The sequence below is a fragment of the Castor canadensis genome, chromosome 12 (assembly GCF_047511655.1).
Source record: "Castor canadensis chromosome 12, mCasCan1.hap1v2, whole genome shotgun sequence".
NCBI lineage: Eukaryota > Metazoa > Chordata > Mammalia > Rodentia > Castoridae > Castor > Castor canadensis.
The window spans coordinates 77,464,588-77,488,169 of record NC_133397.1 but is presented as its reverse complement, the minus strand read 5'-3'; the positions used below and the strand labels follow the sequence as shown (position 1 = coordinate 77,488,169).

At 38.2% G+C, this 23,582-nt stretch overlaps 1 non-coding gene and 2 gene segments (V, D, J or C); 1 reads left to right on the top strand and 2 right to left on the bottom strand.

The window, feature by feature from the left end:
* LOC109699244 (immunoglobulin kappa variable 4-1-like) overlaps positions 1–23,582 on the top strand; it is a 935,238-nt gene that overhangs the window by 553,756 nt on the left and 357,900 nt on the right.
* LOC109678722 (immunoglobulin kappa variable 4-1-like) lies at positions 14,234–14,924 on the bottom strand. The segment is given in 2 exon segments: positions 14,234–14,565; positions 14,793–14,924. Coding segments are annotated over 2 exon segments (366 nt in total).
* On the bottom strand, positions 17,586–17,688 carry LOC141415203 (U6 spliceosomal RNA). Its single transcript, XR_012440215.1, has one exon. It is a non-coding gene; the product is annotated as a U6 spliceosomal RNA (small nuclear RNA).

Below are 23,582 nucleotides of genomic sequence, written 5' to 3'. Positions count from 1 at the left end.
GCTAAGGTGGATGTTTATGTGAGATTCTGAAGTTCAGAGAAGCAGTCTGAACTGGAAAAACAAATCTGGGACAAGAGGTAAGATCATGAGGCAATGAGTATAAGCAGATGAAAGCAAACTGATAACTGGTAGATAGCCCAATAAGCAGAAGTCAAACTGATGAAGAGAAATAACAATGGACTCCTAGTAGCAGTAGCTACCGAGGTAAGAAATGATCTAACAGTGATATCTCAGAACGAAGGCAGTGTACTCAAAATAACTTTTCAGTTTAAAAATATAAAATTAATTTTCTTTTCTTTTTTTTCTTTTCTGGCACTGGGGTTTGAAATTAAGGATTTAGGTTTGCTAGGAAAGTGCTCTACCACTTGAGCCCTTCCTCCAACCACTAAAATATAAAATTTAAAAAGCTAAATGAAGACAAATTTTTCATTTTTGGCTAGTTAGTTAAATGGTCCAGACACTTTCATTTGTAGGATCACAAGTCTCTTGACAAGTGGAAAAATTGGAAGCTTACTTTGAAAAACAGTTGGGCACTTGCTGTCCTCTGCTGGCCACTGGCATGCACTAAACACTCCAGGGAGGATGGTTCATCACCTTTCCTCTTGCAAAGCATCTTTAATGTTTTGCCTACTAGCCAGTGCTCTAGTGCAATAACTGGCGCAGACTTATTTCAGTATCTCAGTATGAAAGCAATGACGAAGCTCATGCTTCATCTGTCACATTATTTTTATTCTACACATAGGTTACAAGGTCACAGAAAATTTGTATGCAAGCTCATTCGCTTAGTTCATCAAATTTATTTCTACTGCTCTTCCCATCATTTGACTCCACCTTCCCACCCAACAACTCCCATCTATAGGCAAGTGCAACACACAACCCGTTCTGCATGTTATAGCAACTCTATACACAATTGGTACACTAACTCAATTGTCTGTTCCTCAACAGGACATTCCTGTCCTACATTTTAGATGAATCCTCACAAGCACAGTAACTCTCCAGGATATCATCTGCTCTTTGGTCCTCTCACTCTTACATGTCTCCAAGGGTGCTCAATCACGTTGTTAGAAGTTTTCTGCTGATGCACAGAGTTCTGTTCCTATGTATGTACATTCTCATCTCTGCTGACTTCACAGTTTAACTTTCTATTACCTGACATTCATCACTCTCTGGCTCAAATGCAGCCAGTGGAGTTCGTGTCTGAAAGGAGATATTGGATGTGTAAAGGTCAAGGGAGAGCCCTGTAAAAATGCACAATCCCTGTTGAAGTCAGTGAAGGAAGCCATATTGGAGACAGGCATAAGCCTGATGCTAGGAGACCTGGGAGATCTGCTAGCACACTTGATCTTTCTTCTAAGTACAGGCAATAAGAGCATGTGGTGAATTAGTGAGAATTAGCTCATGTTTTTACTGAGACCATTTTAGTGCATGTTTCGCCTGATATGCATGGAAGGAAAAAGTGTGGAAGCCATCATAATTCCTGGGCCAGCTGAACTGTAGGCTTTCATCCTCTGAAATCACTTAATGATAGCCAAAATTAAAACCTCTGAACAATAGCAGTTCAAAACAACCATACTGGACCAAATCATTACTTGGTAAACTAAAAATAATGATATTATATACACAGAATTATAATTTTGCTAGGCATCAGTGCTTTCCTGGAATCAATATACCTTCTCCCAGGTATTCAGTCAAACAAAATTTCAGTTTTTTAGTAGTGACTTTTCAGCTGTAATGAAATACAGTGACTTTAAGGAGGGGAAATTTCCTGAGTAAAAATCAATCAAGTTACAGAGCCCTTTAAAATCTGGATCTATAGTAAAAGAAAGGAAATTTGGAAAGATTCCAGACATGAAAAGGATTAGGTGAGGGGAGATTCTCTAACGTTGGTGTTGGAGACAAAGGGAGGCCTGTTTGAGGGATTGAGGGCAGCTTCCAGGACCTGTGAGTTGAAACCAGAAAAGAAATGGGTCCTCAGCCTACAACTTCAAGAAACAAATTCTGTCACAGAACTTGAGATGGAAGAAGACCCTGAGCTTCACATTAAGTTCTACCATCCTACTCTTCAATTTTAACTTTGAGAGTCAAAAGGAAACCATCCATCCAAATTCCTAGATTTCTGAAATATGTCCCTCTGATGGACATTTGTTCCTCAGCAATAAAAAACTAGCAGAGATATCACTGTGACACATGTTAATGAGAGAAACTGAACTCTAAATAGAAGTTACCTCTCTAGTCCCCTTTGGAAACAACACAAGAATCCCCCTGTATAGCTATCTTTATCTCAAACTAGCAAAAAAGCCATGTTTCCCTTATTATCTTTTATGTTTTTTCTTCTGCAAAACATGGGAACAAGAGGGAAAAACAGTTTCTTTCCAGGTGCAGGGGGGCGTTGGCACTGGTAGGTCTGGGGAGGTGGTGCGGAAAGGGGTAGAAGGATGAATACAGTGCAAATAATGTATACACCATGTATGTAAATGGAAAAGTGGTACCTGTTAAAATAAAGCAAAAAGGTTAAATTTTTAAAAATAAGAAGTCATCTCCCACTTAGCTCATGGCCAAATTGATGCTGAAATCTTTGGCTTGAGCTGCAATGTGGTGAAGCACTGTCCTTTTTCAACCAGATATATTTTCCTCACTTGTGTACATACCCACAAAATCAACACTGAATTTTGTTCTACACACACACACACACACACACACACACACACACATACACACTCACATATATACAGGTGTGGTGGCCAATGTCTCTAATACCAGCTACTTTAGAGCAGAGATTGCATCATGGTTCGAGATCAGACTGGGAAAAAGTGACCCCCTATCTCAAAGACCTAGTGGGAAATCTGTCTTATGTATGTAGCATGAGCTCTCCAAGAGGTCAGAGGCTTCCCTGGAACAGAATCTACCTGTTTACTCTCCTACATAGCTGGGATGTCAGGTATGTGCCACCCAGACTGTCCCCAAAAGATTGACTTTGAAGTCTTTCCTTTCTGTCTTCATGGTTCCATGACACTGAAAGGACTGAAGGCAAGGTGCTCTGTAAGGGACAGGAGAGAGCTGACAATGCCCCTAACAGACCTGAAACTAACCTGGTCCCACATGTTCCAGATGCCCAATGCAAATTCCCTTTAATATGCAGCTTTATTAAACATTTCAAATTCATATTGTATTCTAAGGAATAGTGCAGGGGAAGGTCACATGTTTAAATTAAATATGGACTCTTTATTATTGAAATGCTACATGTATTCTAAATATATATAAATTTGTGGGTGTCATCCCACTAGACATTTACTTGATGTTATAGTATGAATACGGAATTTTACAAAGGATGTATGTGTTGAAGTTTTCGTCCACAGTGGGTAAATCCAATCACTGAGACCTGATTGGACTAAGAGAGCTCTAACTGAGTCACCACATTAATCCACTGATGGATTCATAATTTGATCGAATTTTGAGAAGGTTGTACAAGTCAGGGGGATATTGGTTGGGGGAGGTGCATTCCTACAAGGGGATCTTTGAAGGGTTGAGCCATCTCTGGCACTTCCTGTCTTTCTCTCTCTGCTTTCCAGCAGCCATGAGCTGAGCTGCTTTCTTCTGCCACACTCTTCCACCATGATGCTTCTGTCTTGCCACAGACCTAAAAGCAATGGAACAAGATAACCACGGAGTGAAACCTCTGAAACTGTGAGCCAAACAAATCTTTCCTCCTTTAAGTTATTAGCCTCAGGTGCTTGCCCTGTGGCTAATAAAGAAAACCCTGACAAACACAGTTGGCACAGCTCAACCACCACAAGTTTTACTCTGGGAAATGCCTGACACATATATGCATACGGGCACTTCTGCACATCGGTAAGTACCAACCATCAAGTAAGTCACAAAGGTTCAATTCATATGCAGATAGCATGAAGTGCTACAGAGTTCTTAAATAATTGTATGTGGTCTATTAGACACTTCTTCTTATTGTATCTCTGTGCCCTAAAGTCGGTGATAAATCAACTATTGTAAATGAATCCATGAATGAAATGTTAGCACATTGTTTCATGGGATACAAAGCATTCCCCAAATATTGAATTCTTTAAATTAATATGAGATATAGACACTGGAAGATAGTCTGTTGAACACAAAATCACATCCATTCACATTACACATTAGTGCAGAATGATGTTTTTTGATGTCCACATTGGAAAGCAAATAAAGAGACTTCAGAGGGAATGTACATCCAGAAGAAGGGTGAAAGCTGATACTTCACTTATTCTGAAGATGGGAGAAAAGGTCCACCTACAAAGGAATGCAGTTGAACTCTAGGACCTGAAAAGTCAAGAGACATAGTCTCTTCTATACCCTCCAAATGGGAATGCAGCCTTCCAACATCTTAATCTTAGCCCCCTGAGTCCTATGGTGAACTTCTGACCTCCATAACTGTAAAATGAGTGATTTTTCATCTTCAAGCCACAGAGTTTGTGCTAAATTGGTGCAGATGAAATAGAAAACCAATACAGAGTTTCCCCCACTGCATTTAACTGTTGATGCCTCTGTTCAAAAGAATTTAAGAGACAATGAGACCCTTCATTTTATTTTGAGCACTAAAATCTTTCTCATCACCAAGTCAGGCAATACAAGCTTTCAGGCAGATGGAGGAAGTGTACAAGCACACAGCTTGTTGGGTGATGTGCAAATAGCTGTGAATCTCTAGAAGAGGATTGTGTTTGAAGCTGAAGCACTGTGGGAGGATCCTCATAACACTGATGACAGTAATAATGTGCCACATCTTCAGCCTGGAGGCTGCTGATATTGAAAGTGAAATCTGTCCCAGACCCACTGCCACTGACATAGTCAGGAACTCCAGATTCCCAGGTGGATGCCCAGTAGATGAGAAGTTTAGGAAGCTGTCCTGGTTTGTGCTGGAACCAGGCCAAGTAGTTCTTCGGGTTGTAGTTCAATAAAAGACTCTGTTGATGGTGACACTCTCTCCAACTGATGCAGCCAGGAAGCCTGGGGACTGAGTCATCAGGATGTCTCCACAGGCACCTACAATCAGGAATGGACAGTGATCACATGTACATACACACACTGACTATGTAATACATGCCATTTAAAATGTTATTTTATGGTTTATGTCATTAGATTATTGGAGTTATATGAGAAATAGAAATTATATCCAAGTATATGTTACAATTTTTATCTCTACAAAAATATTATTCTAAAGAGATTGTGCCATTTTTTAATTTCTCACCAGAGATGTAGAGCAACAGGGACATGAGGACCTGGGTCTGTGACACCATCTTGCTGCCCTTGCCTGCCTGATTCAGCTCAGTTCTCACTACAATTTATTATTCTGACTAGTTAAACTGGGCCTAAGGGGCTATGCAAAGCAATCAGAAAATTAGGAAGCAATTTGCCTAAGTAGTGGGTTGTGAAAATACCTGATGTAAATCAAGAGCCAAAAATATTATCACAGAAAGGGTGATTGTGTTGTGCCAATAAAAATAACATAGAAGTCAGCTTGGAAGCTTTCAGGTCAACTTAGAAAGTGTACACCAGGATTCCAAGATGGCAGCTAGAGGGAGGAAGCAAAAAGTGTGCCTCCTAAAGTAAAATCTTGGAGAGACGCTGGAGATACACCTTACAGGAAAAACCACTGAGAAGAGGCAAAACTTTGACTCCTCCACACCTCCAGCCTGCACATAGCATCTCCACTTCACATTTAATGGAGAAACCAGGAAGTCTCCTGTGCCACTGCTAGACACCAGCACCCAGATAGCTTGGGAAGACTCAGACCACAAGGTGAGCTAAGCGGGACGTGTTACTCCCACAGACAACCCTGGGCCAGATCAGCATAGCCCCCTGGACAGACCGACCCCCATCCCGGGAAAAAAGAGGAAAAAAACTGATTAATAAGCAATAACAACAAAAAAAGACACATAGCAAAGAGGGTGGGTTGCCCTAAGTGTCAAAGAGGGGGAAAGGGAAATCCCTTCCAGAACTGTAAATAAACAAGCTGGCTGGCAAAGGCAGGAGTGGTGGCACCTGCCCAGCAAAGAGTAGCAAGAAACCTTGTAAAAGTGGTGGTGGGAGGAAAACTCCACAGGAGAGGGGGGAAGACCCACTTCCCCCATAAACTGCATATAAACACACTGGCCTGAGAAAGTGGGTGGAGTTTCACCACCCCCAGTGTGCTTGGAAAGGGGAAAGCTTGCAGCAGTGGTGGTCATGCCCAGGAGAACTCTAAGTAAACAAAGCCTGCAGGGCCAGGTGAGTGCTAAGCTCACTCCTGAGATCTGCATAAATAAACCCTCCAGCAACAGCAGGCTGACAGCAGAGGGCAAGCAAGCCACAGCCCCAGGTAGCCATTCACAGAACTGTCTGCAGACTCTTTTTTTTCTCCTTACTTTTTTTTTTTTTTTTCCTTTTTTTTTTTTTTTTCCGGTGCTGGGGACCGAACTCAGGGCCTTACTTCTCCTTACTTTTGATGAGACAAAAACCGAACTACACCTGCATGCTGAAAAATTTACTGAAACTGTATTGCATTTGAACTTGAGACACTGTGGGGTTTTTGTTTTGTTTTGTGTTGTTTTGTTTTGTTTTGTATTTTTAGTATTTTTGCCCTTTGATGAGACAACAACAGAACTACTTCTGAGACACCATCTCCAGGATTGGAAGCTGAGGGATGAACAACAAAATTATTAAGACTGAAACTTTATTGCATTTGAACTTGGAGATTTTTAATTTTTTTATTTTATTTATTTTCTTTTCAATTTATTTATTTATTTTTATTTTTTATTTTCAATCCTCTCTCTGTCTCTCTAATGCCTGTTCAGCTTACTGTCGATTAGTACACTAGCTCTCTCTCTTTATATCTTTGAAACTTTCTTGATGTTTGTTTTGTTTTTTTCTACTTGTTTTTCCCTTTTTTCTTTAACTTCTTTGCTTTCCATCTCCTCTCACTCTTCCATTCTGAATATCGCCATTGTTATTATTACAAGCTAGAAAATATGTTAATTGCACACAGTACAGGGACAATAACAACACCAAGGGCAATAACAGGAAGGCAGAAAAAACAGGGAAACCAGTTTCCCCACAGCAAAAAATTAGTACAAGAACTAGAGGGAAATGAAGAAAACAGATACTCAGATCCAGACTCCAACAAAATGAAGATAAACTATACCAAAGAACACAATGAAGCTCACAAGAACAATCTAAAAGAAGAAATACTACAGGAAATCAATTAGAATTTTATAGAGATGATACTGGATATGGTCAAACAAAATGTACAGGAGACACTCAAGAAATTCTAACACAACAAAAATGGAGAATTTGGAAAAGCACAAGAAGAAATAAAAGAAACCATAGAAGCACTGTATAAACGCCAAAGTAAAACAAAGATCATGATTAATAAAGAGATAAATGAACTCAGGACAAAAATAGACAACATTAAAGAGGAAATGACTCAGGATATGGAAAACCTCAGAAAAAAGAATGAAACAGAATTGCAAAACAAAATGGAAGGCCAATTCAGCAGAATAGAACAAACAGAAGACAGAATCTCAGAACTCAAAAATGAAATGGTAATTAAAGAAAAAATGAAAGGACTATTAGTTAAACAACTCAAGACCTGTGAAAAGAAGATGCAAGAACTCACCAATTCCACCAAAAGACCAAACCAGAGAATCATGAGCATTGAAGAAGGAGAAGAGGTGCAAGCAAAGGGAATGTGCAATATATTCAAAAAAATAATAACAGAAAATTTCCCAAATCTGGAGAAATCTATTCCCATACAGATGCAAGAGACCTCCAGAACACCAAATAGACCAGATCAAAATAAAACTACTCCACAGCACATCATCATTAAAACAACAAGTAAAGAAACAAGAGAAAGAATATTGAAGGCTGTAAGAGAGAAAAAACAAATAACATACAAAGTTAAACCCATAAAATTTACAGCAGACTTCCTAACAGAAACATGAAAACCAAGAAGAGCTTGGGGAGAGATCTTCCAGGCACTGAATAAAAATAACTTGAACCCCAGGGTACTCTACCCAGCAAAACTATCATTCAAAATAGATGGAGCAATAAAAATCTTCCATGATCAGCAGAAACTAAAACAATATGTGACCACAAAGCCACCACAACAAAAGATTCTTCAAGGGATTCTGCACAAAGAAAGTGAAACCCAACATAACCAGGAAAGGGCAGGCAGCACCAAACTACAGGAAAAGGAAAAGCAAGAAGTAGAGGGTAACCTCAACTTAGGTACACACAATCAAACCCTCAAAAAACTAAGACAACTAAATGACAGGAATCACCACATACCTATCAACACTAACACTTAATGTTAACGGACTTAATTCACCCATCAAAAGGCGCCACTTGACAAAATGGATTAAAAAGGAAGATCCAACAATTTGTTGTTTACAGGAAACCCATCTCACTGACATAAATAAGCATAGGCTTAGGATGAAAGGCTGGAAGAAGATTTACCAAGTCAATCACCCCTGAAAACAGGCAGGAGTAGCAATACTTATCTCTGACAAAGTAGACTTCAAACCTACATTGATCAAACAAGATAAAGAAGGACATTCCATACTAACAAAAGGGGAAATAGACCAAAAGGAAATAACAATTATCAACCTATATGCAACCAATGTCAATGTAACCAATATCATCAAACATACCCTGAAGGACCAAAAAGCATACATTAACTCCAATGCAGTGGTTGTGGGAGACTTTAATACCCCATTATAATCAATAGATAGGTCATCCAAACAAAAAATCAATAAAGAAATCCTAGATCTAAAATATACCATAGATCAAATGCACCTACTTGATGTCTACAAAACATTTCATTCAACTTCTACACAATATACATGGAACCTTCTCCAAAATAAATCATATCCTAGGGCACAAAGCAAGCCTCAGCAAACATAAGAAAATAGAAATTATACCATGCATTCTATCTGATCACAATGCTATAAAACTAGAACTCAACAATAAAAGTAAAGACAAAAAAACATGCAAACAGCTGGAAACTGAATAACTTATTACTTAATGAACAATGGGTCATGGATGAAATAAAAGAAGAAATTAAAAAGTTCCTGGAAGTCAATGAAAATGAAAACACAACCCACCAGAACCACAGGACACAGCAAAGGCAGTCCTGAGAGGAAAGTTTATAGTCATGAGTGCATATATTAAAAAGACTGAAAGATCCCAAATCAATGACCTAATGATACATCTCAAACTTCTAGAAAAAAAAGAACAAGCAAATCTCAAAACAAATAGAAGGAGAGAAATAATAAAAGTAAGAAACGAAATCAATGATATAGAAACCAAAAAAAAAAAAAACATACAAAGAATTAATGAAACAAAAAGCTGGTTCTTTGAAAAAATAAACAAGATCAACAGACCCCTGGCAAACCTGACTAAAATGAGGAGAGAAAAAACCCAAATTAGTAGAATCAAGAATGCAAAAGGGGAGATAACAACAAACACCATGGAAGTCCAGGAAATCATCAGAGACAACTTTGAGAACCTATATTCAAATAAATTCGAAATTCTTAAAGAAATGTGCAGATTTCTAGATACTTATGATCATCCAAAACTGAACCAAGAGGATATTAATCACCTGAATAGATCTATAACACAAAATGAAATTGAAGCAGCAATCAAAAGTCTCCCCAAAAAGAAAAGTCCAGGACCTGATGCATTCTCTGCTGAATTCTATCAGACCTTTGAAGAAGAACTGATACCAACCTTCCTTAAACTGTTCCACAAAATAGAAAGGGAAGGAAAACTGCCTAACACATTTTATGAAGCCAGTATTACACGTATCCCAAAACCAGGCAAAGACAACTCCAAAAAGAAGAACTATAGGCCAATCTCCTTAATGAACACTGATGCAAAAATACTTAATAAAATAATGACAAACCGAATTCAGCAACACATCAAAAAGATCACCACCTCAACCAAGTAGGCTTCATCCCAGGAATGCAGAGGTGGTTAGACATACAAAAATCAATAAACATAATAAACCACATTAACAGAAGCAAAGACAAAAACCACCTGATCATCTCAAAAGATGCAGAAAAAGCCTTTGCTAAGATCCAACACCATTTCATGATAAAAGCTCTAAGAAAACTAGGAATAGAAGGAAAGTACCTCAACATTATAGAAGCTATATGTGACAAACCTACAGCCAGCATTATACTTAATGGAGAAAAACTGAAACCATTCCTTCTAAAATCATGAATGAGACAAGGATGCCCACTATCTCCACTCCTATTCAACATAGTACTGGAATTCCTACCCAGAACAATTAGGCAAGAAGAAGGAATAAAAGGAATACAAATAGGTAAAGAAACTGTCAAAATATCCCTATTAGCAGATGATATGATCTTATATCTTAAAGACCCAAAAAACTCTACTCAAAAGCTCTTATACACCATCCACAGCTATAGCAAGGTAGCAGGATATAAAATCAACACAGAAAAATCATTGGCATTTCTATACATTAATAACGAACAAACTGAAAAATAATATATGAAAACAATTCCATTTACAATAGCCTCAAAAAAAATCAAATACCTAGGTGTAAACTTAAAAAAGAATGTGAATGACCTCTACAAGGAAAACAATAAACTTCTGAAGAAAGAGATTGAGGAAGACTATAGAAAGTGGAGAGAGCTCCCATGCTCAAGGATTGGTAGAATCAACATAGTAGAAATGTCTATACTCCTAAAAGTAATCTACATGTTTAATGCAATTCCCATCAAAATCCCAATGATATTCATCAAAGAAATTGAAAAATCAACCATTAAATTTATTTGGAAACCCAAGAGGTCACGAATAGCCAAGGCAATACTCAGTCAAAAGAACAATGCTGGAGGTATCACAATACCTGACTTCAAACTATATTACAAGGCAATAGCAATAAAAACAGCATGGTACTGGCACAAAAACACACATGAAGACCAGTGGAACAGAATAGAGGATCCAGATATGAAGCCACACAACTATAACTAACTTATATTTGACAAAGGTGCTAAAAATATACGATGAAGAAAAGACAGCCTCTTCAACAAAAACTTCTGGGAAAACTGGTTAGCAGTCTGCAAAAAACTAAAACTAGATCCATGTTTATCACCCTATACCAATATTAATTCAAAATGGATCAAGGATCTTAATATCAGACCCCAAACTCTAAAGTTGGTACAGGAAAGAGTAGGCAATACTTTGGAACTAATAGGTATAGGCAAGGACTTTCTCAGCAACTAAGAGCTAGCATAGAGAAATGGGACTTCATAAAACTAAAAAGCTTCTGCTCAACAAAAGAAATGGTCTCTAAACTGAAGAGACCACACACAGTGGGAGAAAATATTTGGCAGCTACACATCAAAGGACTGATAATCAGAATATATAGGGAACTAAAAAAACTAAACTCTCCCAAAATTAATGAACCAATAAAGAAATGGGCAAGTGAACTAAACAGAAATTTCATAAAAGAAGAAATTCAAATGGCCAACAAACACATGAAAAAATGCTCACCATATCTAGCCATAAAGGAAATGCAAATTCAAACTACACTAAGATTCCACTTCACTCCTGTTAGAAAAGCTAATATTAGCAGCACCACTAACAACAGGTGTTGGCTAGTATGCCGGGAAAAAGGAACCCTTTTACACTGCTGGTGGGAATGCAAACTAGTACAACAACTATGGATAAAAATCTGGAGGCTTCTTAAGAATCTCAACATTGATCTACCATATGATCCAGCAATACCACTCTTGGGGATATACCCAAAAGAATGTGACACAGGTTACTCCAGAGGCACTTCAACACCCACGTTTATTGCAGCACTATTCACAATAGCCAAGTTATGGAAACAACCAAGATGCCCCAAAATGACGAATGCATTAAGAAAATGTGGTATTTATACACAATGGAGTTTTACGCAGCCATGAAAAAGAATGAAATCTTATCATTCACAAGTAAATGGATGGAACTGGAGAACATCATTTTGAGAGTTTGGCCTGGCCCAAAAGACCATAAATCATATGTTCTCCCTCATATGCCGACATTAGATCAAGGGTAAACAAGGGGACTGGACTCTGATCACACAATAAAGCAAGAGCAAACAAGGGAGGTATGAGAATAGGTAAGACACCCACAAAACTAGATAGCATTTGTTACCCTCAATGTGGAGAAAATAAAGCAGATACTTAAAAGAAACTGAGGCCAATAGGAGAAGGGGATCATGAACTAGAGAAAAGGTTAGTTTGAGAAGAATTAACTTAGAAGGTAACACCCACACACAGGAAATCAATGCGAGTCAACTCCCTGTATAGCTATCCTTATCTCAACTAGCAGAAACCCTTGGTCCTTCCCATTATTGCTTATACTCTCTCTTCAACAAAATTAGAGATAAGGGCAAAATAGTTTCTGTCTAGTAGCGAGGGGGGTATGGGGGAGAGGGCGGTGGTGGGGGGAAGGGCGATGGTGGGGGAAGGGGGAAGAAATGACCCAAACATTGTATGCACATATGAATAAAAGAAAAAAAGGGAGGTTTATGGTTTTACCTAGGCCGGCCTGGGCCAGCTTGCTCAGCTAGGATGACAGGCATGTGCCACCATGTGTGGCTCCAACATATCAGATTTGAAGAAGATCATGGTCTGTCCATTCTATCTTCATTGTCAGTTTCAACAACAATTGAAGGAACTCTAGGCAAGGTGCTCTTTAAGGGACAGGAGAGAGCTGACAATATCGCAAACAGATCTGATGTTTCAGATTCATAAAACATGTTCCCTTTGATATGCAGCATCATTTAAAATTTTAAATTGTTATTGTATTCTAAGAAAGAGTGGGGGATTTCATTTATTTTAATATTTACACTGACTACTCCTGTTGTTGAAAGTCTACATGTATCTTAGGTAGAGTTAAATTTCTGGGTATCAGACCACTAGACATTTACTTGATGCCATGGTTTTTGTATGAATTGTCCCCAAAAGGAATTATGTATTGAAGACTTGGTCCCCAGCTGATAGGTGACTTGATCATGAGAGCTCTGACCTAATTAATAGTTTAGTCCATTGGCAGACTCTTAATTTAGTAGCCTTATTGGGAGGTAGTATAAATCAAGGGGGAGGCAGGTTGGAGAAGGTGCATCACTAAGAGGGGAACTTTGAAGAGTTGTACTGTCCCTGGCACTTTCCTGGCTCTCTCTGCTTCCCAACAGCCATGAAATGAGAAGCTTTCCTCTGACACACCCTTCCACCATGATTCTTCTACATTGCCACAGACCTAAGAGCAATGGAACTAGATGACCATGGAGTGAAACCTCTGAAACTATAAGCCAAACAAATCTTTCCCTTTTAAGTTATTAGCTGGTCACAGTAAAGAAAACCCTGGTAGTGTGATGGCTTCATCTTTGATCATCTTTCTCAATATTGCTTTGACTCTTTGGAATCTTCTGTGGTTCCATGTGAATTTTAAAATGACTTTTTCTAGCTGTTGAACAATAGGGGAAAGGAGGAAAAGGGTAAGGAAATATAATAACAGAGGGAGTTAATTTAATTAAAGTACAAATATTCACAGGTGAAATACCATGACCAAATCCCTTTGAACAATGAACATACACTTAAGCAATGAAGGACAGGAATGCAAAACAGATCCTACTGGGGGAAGGTTCTACAAGTAGGGAAAGGATGAATGGAGAGAGTAAAGAATGGTGAATATTGTCAATGTACTTTGTATCAGTGTATGAAGATGGAACACTGAAACCTGTCAAAATCATTTTAAACAGGAGGGAGGAGTATGAAGGAGAATGATGGTGGAGGTTAACCTAACTGAGGTACATTGAAAGCATATATGGGAATGTCAGAATGGGACTCCCTGTACAACTAACATGCAAATAAAAATACCTTAAAAAGAATTACTTTTTCCATTTCTGTGAAAATATCTTTGACATTTTGACAGGTATTGTATTGAATATGCATGTTATTCTTAGAAGCATAAACATTTAACAACGTTAATACTTCCAGCCCAAAACCAGGGGATATCCCTCCATTTATTTGTGTCTTCTTCAATTTATTTCATTAGCACATAGTAGATTTTTCACATTCGGCAGTACTCGGGATTGAACTACAGGCCTCACACTTGCTAGGCAATCAGTTCACAACTTGAACCACACATGTGAGGAGGAAGTAGCTGGTGCAGCAAGGATCACTGACTCATGGCATAGGGAGGAGGTTTTTGATTAAGACTGAATCACTGTGGGTGGAGAGCTATAGTATTGCTGACAGTAGTAATCTGCCACATCTTCAGCCTGAAGGCTGCTGATGGTGAGAGTGAAATCTGTCCCAGACCCACTGCCACTGAAGCGGTCAGGGACCCCAGATGCCCGGTTAGAGGCTGCATAGATCAGCAGTCTAGGAGGCTGTCCTGGTTTCTGCTGGTACCAAGCTAAGTAGCTGCTAATGCTCTGACTGGACTTGCAGTTGATGGTGACCCTCTCTCCTGCAGATGCAGCCAGGGAGCCTGGAGACTGGGTCATCACGATGTCCCCACAGGCACCTGCAATTGGGAATGTACAATGATCACACACATATACACACATGGATTTTATCATATACACACTGAAATGTGGCATTTAAATGCATTTTATACTGGTATTAAAACACAGTACAATATTTGGTCCATTTTGAAGACAGTCATTATTTCCCACTGTATCTTAGAAACATTTTTTTCAATCCTACAAACATATTACTCTGAAGAAATTGAGCACTGATTAAGTTTCTCACCAGACACCCAGAGCAACAGGGACATGAGGACCTGGGTCTGTGACACCATCTTGCTCCCCTGCCTGCTTGATGCAGCCCAGTTCTCACTACAAAGGCCACGTTTATAAATTCTGAGCAGCTGAACTGGACCTGAGGGGCTATGCAAAGCAATCAGAAAATAAGGAAGTAAAATGCTTGAGTAAAAGTACCTGATGTAAATGAAGAGCCAAAAGTATCATCACAGAAAGGGTAATTGTGTCACTTGAAAAGACATAGAAGTCTACTTAGAAGCTCTCAGTCAACTTAGAAGTTCTAAACCACAAACCACTAGATGATCTAAAAAAGGACTTTAGGAGTCTGAGGGAGGAAGCTAAAGCTAAGCCTGGTTGAGGCCACCCTGGGATACATAGTGAGACTCTGTCTCAAAAGGCAAACAAAAAAAGGAGGTGTGGAGAGGGATAGAACGTTAAAATAAAAAATATGTCTAAACAGATTGGGTTTTACAGAAATCGTAGGCTGAGGACCTCACATCAACAATACTGATGAAATAATAAAACATCCTAGAAAAATAACAACAACAAAATAAAGAAAAATGAAGAGGAAGAGGAGAGGACAGAAGCAGGAAGGAACACACAGACGAGAAAAGTGGACTGAGGGAGGTATAGGGAGGAAAATGGCAACAAAAAGAAGGGAAAAGAAAAAAAGAAAGTAACAACTTTGAATCCTTTTTTTTGAATCTATGACCAAAAACTGTCACAGTTCTGAAACCACACTTACTATGAAACCAATGAAAAACACTGCAAACATTTGAGCCTCTGTTTCTAGGATATGCATGGACAAAGACAGGCCTGGAATTCACTCTGGGAAGAATCTTGTGACTGTAATTTAAGCCTATGGTCAAAGGGGCTCTAATCTCAAAGTAACTATGAAGCAAAGAGAAACTGGAATCTTTCTAAACCATACCTATCGTAATTAAAAAGCTGCTCTAAATTAATTGAAAAATGGACAGGAAAAAAAAAAAGAAAGAAAGTCAGTTACTTTGGTAAGTAATGGCCAAAAGCAACACTGCCATGAATTTTTACCTGGAAACCCATTCCAGAACTCTTGAAGTTCAAATTGGTTTAGCCTTACTTATTAGGTGAAAACCTCTCTAGAGAAGGGTGTGAACATTCTAACTCTTCAAAACCTTACAAATAATTTTTCTTTACGTATTTATTGATTTTTATTATCATTTATGGGGGTTCACTGTGACCTTTACAAAAGTGCTTACAATGTATCTTGGTCAATTTCACCTTATCTTTTCTATAATTTTTCAAGGTCCAATATCACTAAGGCAGAGATCTAAGAACAAAAGAGATAATTTGAGTGTGAATGAAAAACAGTATTGGAAACAAAGAGCAAAGATGCTGTCCAGACATCAGTTTCCAGAATTATGAAAGCATACTTGAAACATGTTATAAGCTTGATATTATATACAAAGCACAGAATAATAAAAAAAAAGTATCATAAAACAATTGGATATTATTGATGGCACAGGGTATTTCCTATCCAAAGCAAATTATTTGACTGATCTTGAAACTTAACAGAGTCAGGAATATTATTGACAACCAAATATGTATTTTGATTTTTCCATTTAATCAAAATGATCTCCCCTTTCATTTTGCTTTGAATAGATAGTTTTGTAAAATTATAGCTTCAAGTTAAAAAAAGTAAAATAAATTCTTATAACTGGATTCAAATATCACCTGTGAACTGCTAGGATAACATAATAAAAGAGAGCAAAATAGTGTGTGATTTGATAGCATTCCCAATTTCTAAGGCCAAGAAAATGAAAGATGAGTGAATGTGCCCAAATCAGCTTATAGTGAATTGTCATATCCTTTAGACCTTTGTTAAACTTTATTATTTTACTTCATGATTGCTCCAATGAGTTCAATCTTCTTTCTTTCATTTTATGAACTACTGCTTATTCATATTACACTGGTGGAGAATAAAATAGACTTCATAAAGTCTTGTTTTTATAATAAAAGAAGACATGAGTTGGGGACAGCATGACTAAGCTCTGGTGAAGGTGCTCCCTGAGGATACACACTCAGCTTCTTGCTCGTCCTCTCATGGAGGCCAGAAAGGGGGACTTTGGGGAAGTGCTTCTTATGAGGGCATCAATCCCAAAACAAGGACTTCATTCTTATGACCTCATTGAAACCTAATTATTTCCAAAAAGATCCATCTCCAAATATCATCACATTGGGCATTAGTCCTCATCACAGGATAAAATTCAGTTCCTCATAGTCATCAAAAAGAAGAAAATTGTAATAAAATGTCAAAGCCAAAAGAGAATCCTTAGTTACTCATTTTCCCACAAATCAAGTTTCCACAATGTATGGTTTGTAAAGTAGATTCTTCAAGGTATTCTAAAAACAAGACCAAAAATGTGTTGGCTGAAAGCAACACAGATTACTTCTTTTACAGTTTTGGAAACAGGAAGTCTGAAATTAATGTCCCTTCCCAGCTCTGACCCAACACCTTTTCCTCAGTGACCATCTTGGTTGAAGGCCTAGGAGAAGCTCAGTCGTAGATTCAAGTTACCCTATGATATTGAAAGGATGCATGTTATCTTGTTATTCTAACACATAAAATGTACATTTAACCTCAGAAATTATGACTGTGGCTTTTCAACACCAATAACAAGGAGAAGATATGGAGAGGATTTTTCTATGATCATTTAAAAATGATATAAAATTATGCCTTGTTCATATTCTGAAGTTCTCAAGAGAATTCTTCCTTTAAGATATGCTTTCAGACATTTTTTTAAAAAATATGGAATGCTTCACAAAGTTACATGCCATCCTTGTTCTGGGACCAAGCTCATCTCACCTGTATTGTTCCAATTTTAGCAGATGTGCTGCCAAAGTGAGTTTGATATACTTGATATATTGTAGAGCTTTTGTAAATGCCACAACGTACCCCCACCAGAGCAAGGAAAAAAGAGTCAATCACAAAACAGAGAATGTTTTCAAATGTAAATCAAAACCATGTTAAAATGCCACCTGACTCCTGTTAAATGGTTATCAGCAAGAACACAAAGAACAAATGTTGGCAAGGATGTGGGGAAAGAGGAACCACATACACTGGTGGTGAGACTATAAATTAGGACAACCACTATGAAAAACAGTATGGAGGCTCCTCAAAAACCTAAAATCAGAACTGCCATATGATCCAGCAATACCACTCTTTGGGATATACCCAAAGGAATGTGAGTCAGGGTACAACAAAGACACCTAAACGTTATTCACAACAGCCAACCTATGTAACTGACAACTCAGAATATTGTATGTACAAAACAACTTATTGAGCCAGAAGTATTATTAACATCAAATATGTGAGGTCAAATGTGTATTTTAACTTACCATTTAATGAAGATTATCTTACTTTAGGAACTACAAAGCTACATAATATGAGAAAGTTCAACAATACATGGTTTAAGGAAGTTCCTGATTTCCAAGGGCAAGATTAGGAACGATGAATAAATTGACCCAACTCAGTTTCTAATAGTTCTCACATCCTCTAGACCCTTGTTAAATTTTACAATTTTGCTCTATGATTATTCCAGTGAGTTCAAGTTCTTTACATTCAATTAATTTACTATTGCTCATTCAGATTAGGTTGATGGAGAAAAAGGTCTTAAGAATCCAGAAAAGTGACAAAAGGGCCACCACTTTGTGCTTGTCTCCCAACCCTGAACTTCTACCAGGAGGTCTTTTTATTCTTTTGAAATTTCTCTCTATTTTTATTGCGTTACACTTAAATAAATCCTTTCTCAACTTCCAGCTTGTGAGACTTTCTTTGTTTGTGAGTGAGACATCTTAAATTTTTTTTTCATGTGTGGACCTCAACTACCTGGGATTTTTGCATGGAAACTAAGAATCTGAAGCAGCTCCCTAAACCCCCAATCCCAGGATGGGTGGCTGGCAAGCCAGAACAAAGAGTTGATCTCCCAAGAACTGCTGAGACTATTGCTAGAGGTGAAACAGTTTTAAACCATCAACTTTTCAAAAGCCCCAGCAAATGTCTGTAAAAAGAATCTATGAAGCAGTAATATATGCCTGGGACAGAGAGCCTCCAGTGCACAGTCTGAAACAAAGAAACCCAGAGCAGCTCAGAGCAAAGAAACCACCCAGAGTGTGCCTTTGGACAAAGAAGTCTAACTTACAACCCCAGGTCTGGCACAAGCACTGGGACAAAGAAGCCACAGCGGGCAACCCAGGATAGATATGCCACTGTGGCACAAGCACAGATTTTGTGGAAGGTCCAGTGCTGTGGACTGGGGAGGGGAATGCAGGCAGTAGACATATCTGAACATAATTCCCCACCCCACAAAGGATAGAGCCTTAGAACCTGCAGAGCACTGCTGCCAGCCACAACCCAATCTAAGAAATTGCAGTGATGAGCAAAAAGAGTAATGCTGGAAATATCACAATACCCAACTTTAACCTATATTATAGACCATAGAAATAAAACAACATGGTACTGGCACAAAGCAGATATGAAGACAAGTGGAACAGACTAGATGACCCAGATATGAATCCACACAGCTATGCACACAGCTTATTTTAACAAAGGCACCAAAAACACACAATCAAGAAAAGACACTCTCTTCAACAAATGGTACTGGGAAAGGTGGCTATCTGCCTGCAGAAAACTGAAATTAGATCTATGCCTGCCACCCTGTACTAATACAAACTCAAAGTGGATTGAGGACCTTAATGGCAGACCCAAAACCTTGCATTTAGTATACAAAAGAGCAAGGAATACTGTGGAAACAATCATTGGAGGCAAGGACTTCGTCAGTAGAACTCCATCAGCAAAGCAACTAAAAGAAAGTATGGATGAGTGGGATTACATGAAATTGCAAAACAAAAGAAATAGTCTCTAAATTGAAGAGATCACATACAGAGTGGGCAAAAATGTTTGCTAGCTATATATCACACAAAGGACTGAAAACCAGAGTATACAGGGAGATCAAAAAAAACTAAACTCCCCAAAAATCAATGAACCAGTAAAGAAGTGGGAAACTGAACTAAACAGAACTTTCTCTAAGGAAGAAATCCAAATGACCAAAAAAACACGTGGAAAATGCCTACCATCCTTGGCCAAAAAAGAAACACAAACCAAAACCACACTAAGATTCCACCTCACCCCTGGGAGAATGGCTAGCATCAAGAACACCACCAGCAATAAATGTTGGCGAGGATGTGGGGGAAAAGGAACCCTCATACACCATGGTGGGAATGTAAGCTAGTAAAGCCACTTTGGAAAAAAATATGGAGGTGCCTTAAAAAACTAAACATAGATCTGCCACGTGACCCAGCAATACCACTCCTAGGGATATATCCAAAAGAAGGCTACTCAAGTTATTACAAAATCACCTGCACATCCATGTTTACTGCCACACTGTTTACAATCACCAAGCTATGGAAACAGCCAATATACCCAACTACTGATGAATGGATCAAGGAAATGTGGTATTTCTACACAATGGAATTTTACTCAGTGACTCTCTCTCACAGCAGAAATAAGGAAAGGAAAGGAAATCTAAAACTCAAATGTAGTTGATGTGCTCCCTGTTGAGGAGTGAATAAAGTAATCTTAACCTGGCAAAGACCACTATGGGAAGGGGACAAGGAATAGTCCCCTTCAAGTGCATGGAAGGAACACTAGGAATCTCTCTGTATAGCTACATTTATCTTAAACTAGCCAAACCGATATGTCTTTCTTAATATTGCCTATGTTTTCTCTTCAGCAAAATTGGAGAACAAGAGGGCAAGAAGCAAAGAGCAGGGGGGCAAGGGGAGGTGGCACAACAATGTATACACATGTAAGTAAATGTAAAAATGCTATATTAAAAGGAGAAAAAAAAAGCTATTTCAGTGGTGAGCACCTGAAGGGAGCTGCCATGCTGTGCTTCTCAAATAACTTTAGAAGTGTGTCACTGGAGCTACATGCCTCTAAAGTGGAGACCTACCGAGATTACATGACAGACTATGAGTCTTCAAGAGCTTGGGAGAACAGAAACCTACAAATTTTGGGGGGATGATGTGAGACTGGCAAGTTGAGGGTCCAAACTCCAGAAGCCTTAACCACAGATTGAATTCAGATCATCAAATTCAACCCCCACCCCCCAAACTCACACACACACCCACATCAATCACCTCCCTGGAAAAGGAGCACAATTTCAGAGTCAGGAATCAGACTAGATGCCATCTAGTGGACAGAAAAACTCAGGCACAGGAAGAAGGGAATAGCTTCTAGGAGAACATGAGAAAAATCTAGATTTTTCTGTTGATTTGTTTTTGTCAGTGTTAAGTTTTGGAAGATCAGACTTTTTATGTGTCTGTATTGTTTTTTTTTCTATGCATCTGAATTTGACCATTTTGTACTCTCTTTCTCCAGTTTTCTCTTTGATTCTGCTTTTCCCTCTCACATTCCAGAGAAAAGTCATCATATGAGCCATGAAACCTGCCTTTAAGATTCAGTCTTAAACTATATCTTCTCCTTCTCTTTCCTACTGCCCATCCATATTTAAACTTTTCTCCTGTCTAAAACTAGGACTGCTCTCTAGATCATATTTTTTCTATCTTTGTTTAACCACACATACTCTTCTTTGTTTTCTATACTTTTAGTGGGTAAATAGATTGCCAGGTCATCTTTTTTGGTTTTGTTTATGTTTGTGTGTGTGCTTGATTTTCTCTGTTTTGCTTCCTCCTCTCTCCATCAACACAATATTAACTAGATCTGCACCTATCTCACCTCACTTTCTCACTGACTCCTTCTATTAAGTTTAACCACCACCTTTTTCTGCCTTACAAAACTATATACCTTATATTACTCATTAGAGTTATGCCCCCATCTTCTTCCCATTACTACCCTATTACCTTGGGTTCTCATAGATCACAAAGATTCATCTTTGCCCCATCAACTCTAAAGATAAGATATCTGGAGAAGTAACAGACATTGATTTTCTTTAGGTATTGCTATAATTTTAAGACTGTTATCACTTTAGCAGCTAAGCTTCCTCTCCCTGTGTGGAGTAGGGGGTTGTACAACTCATGCTGAACACTGAAGCTAGATGTTTCACTACTGTGCAACATGTCCCCAGTGTAGTGACAAAATTACCAGTGCTAATGAATTTTTGAGGAATCCCTAACTGAAGACAGGGGATTGGAACTTCCAAACAAAAATGACCCCAGATAAATAAATCTTAACCAAGAAACATGAGGCAACAACGGAGCAGCTCTCCCACTAAAACCAACAACTCCACAATAAAGGACTTAAACAATAGTAAAAAGAAAGAAATATCAATTGGTGACTTCAAGAATACAAACAAAACAATGATCCATAAATTCAAAGCAGAGATGTATTAACAGCTGAATGTATTCAAAACGGATACAAATAAACAACTAAATACAATTAACAATTGTTCATACTAAAAAATGAACAAAACACAGTTCAAACAAACAGCTAATAAAGAAGATAATGAAAGAGGAATTCAATAAAAATAGACAATCCTGAAGAAGTCAAATTGAAATCTTGAAAATGAAAAGCTCAATAGCCCAAAGTAAACACTCGAACAAAAGCCTGGCTAACACAGTAGAGCAGGTTGAAAACAGAGTAACAGGGATTGAAGATAAAGTAGAGGAATTAGATTAATCAGTCAAAGACATTGAGGAAAATACTAAAAGAATATGAATGGAACATGCAAGACCTCTGGAACAGCATCAAAAGATCAAACCTGTGAATCATGGGTATAGAAAGAGAAGAAATACTAAGTAAAGGCATGGATAACTTATTCAATAACACAATAGTAAAAAATGTCCCCAGTCTTGAGAAAGAGAGGGACATTCAGGTACAGAAGTCTTTCAGAGCATCAAACTGACAGAATCAGAATGAAAATAACACACAGACATATTATAATTAAATCATTAAGCTGGACAGGAGAAGCTTACGCCTGTAATCCTAGCTGTCCAGGAGATAGAGATCAGGAAGGTTGCAGTTCAACGCCACCTTGGGCAAATAGTTCATGAGACCATATTTCAGAAATACTCAACAAAAACAGAGCTGGCAGAGTGACTCAAGTGCTATAGCACCTGCCTAGCAAGCAGGCGCTGAGTTCAATCCCCTGTACTGCCCAATGAATAAATACAACATTGAATTTACAAAGAGAGCCTCATGGGGGTTGATATCAAGTATTACATATTTGATACATTGTAACAACCTTTACAAATACAACAATGTACCCCTATCCAGCACAATAAGTCAAAAATACAGAACAAAGAAAAAGATTGAAAGCTGCAAAAGAAGTGATGAGACACAGATAAAGGCAAACCCATCACAATAGTAGCAGATTTCTCAACACAAACTCTAAATGCAAGGAGAGCATGGAAAGACATAATTCAATTTCTGAAAGAAACAACTGCCAATCCAGCCTACTCTATCCAGCAAAACTCTCCTTCATAATTGAAGGATTCCACAATAAACAAAAACTAAAGGAATTCATGACCATCAAACCATCAATGCAGAAAATAACTAAAAGAATCCTACAAAGAAAGAAAGAAAACAGACACAACCAGAAAAATGCAAGAATAAACACCACTGGCCAAGTAGATTAGAAAACAAGGAAAAGGGGGAAATTAAACATCAGAAAAACAACAAAATGACAGAAAATGCTATATACCCTTCAATATTAGTAGTGAACATTAATGACCTGAATTCCCCAATCAAAGGCACAGAATGGTGAGTTGGAATAAAAAA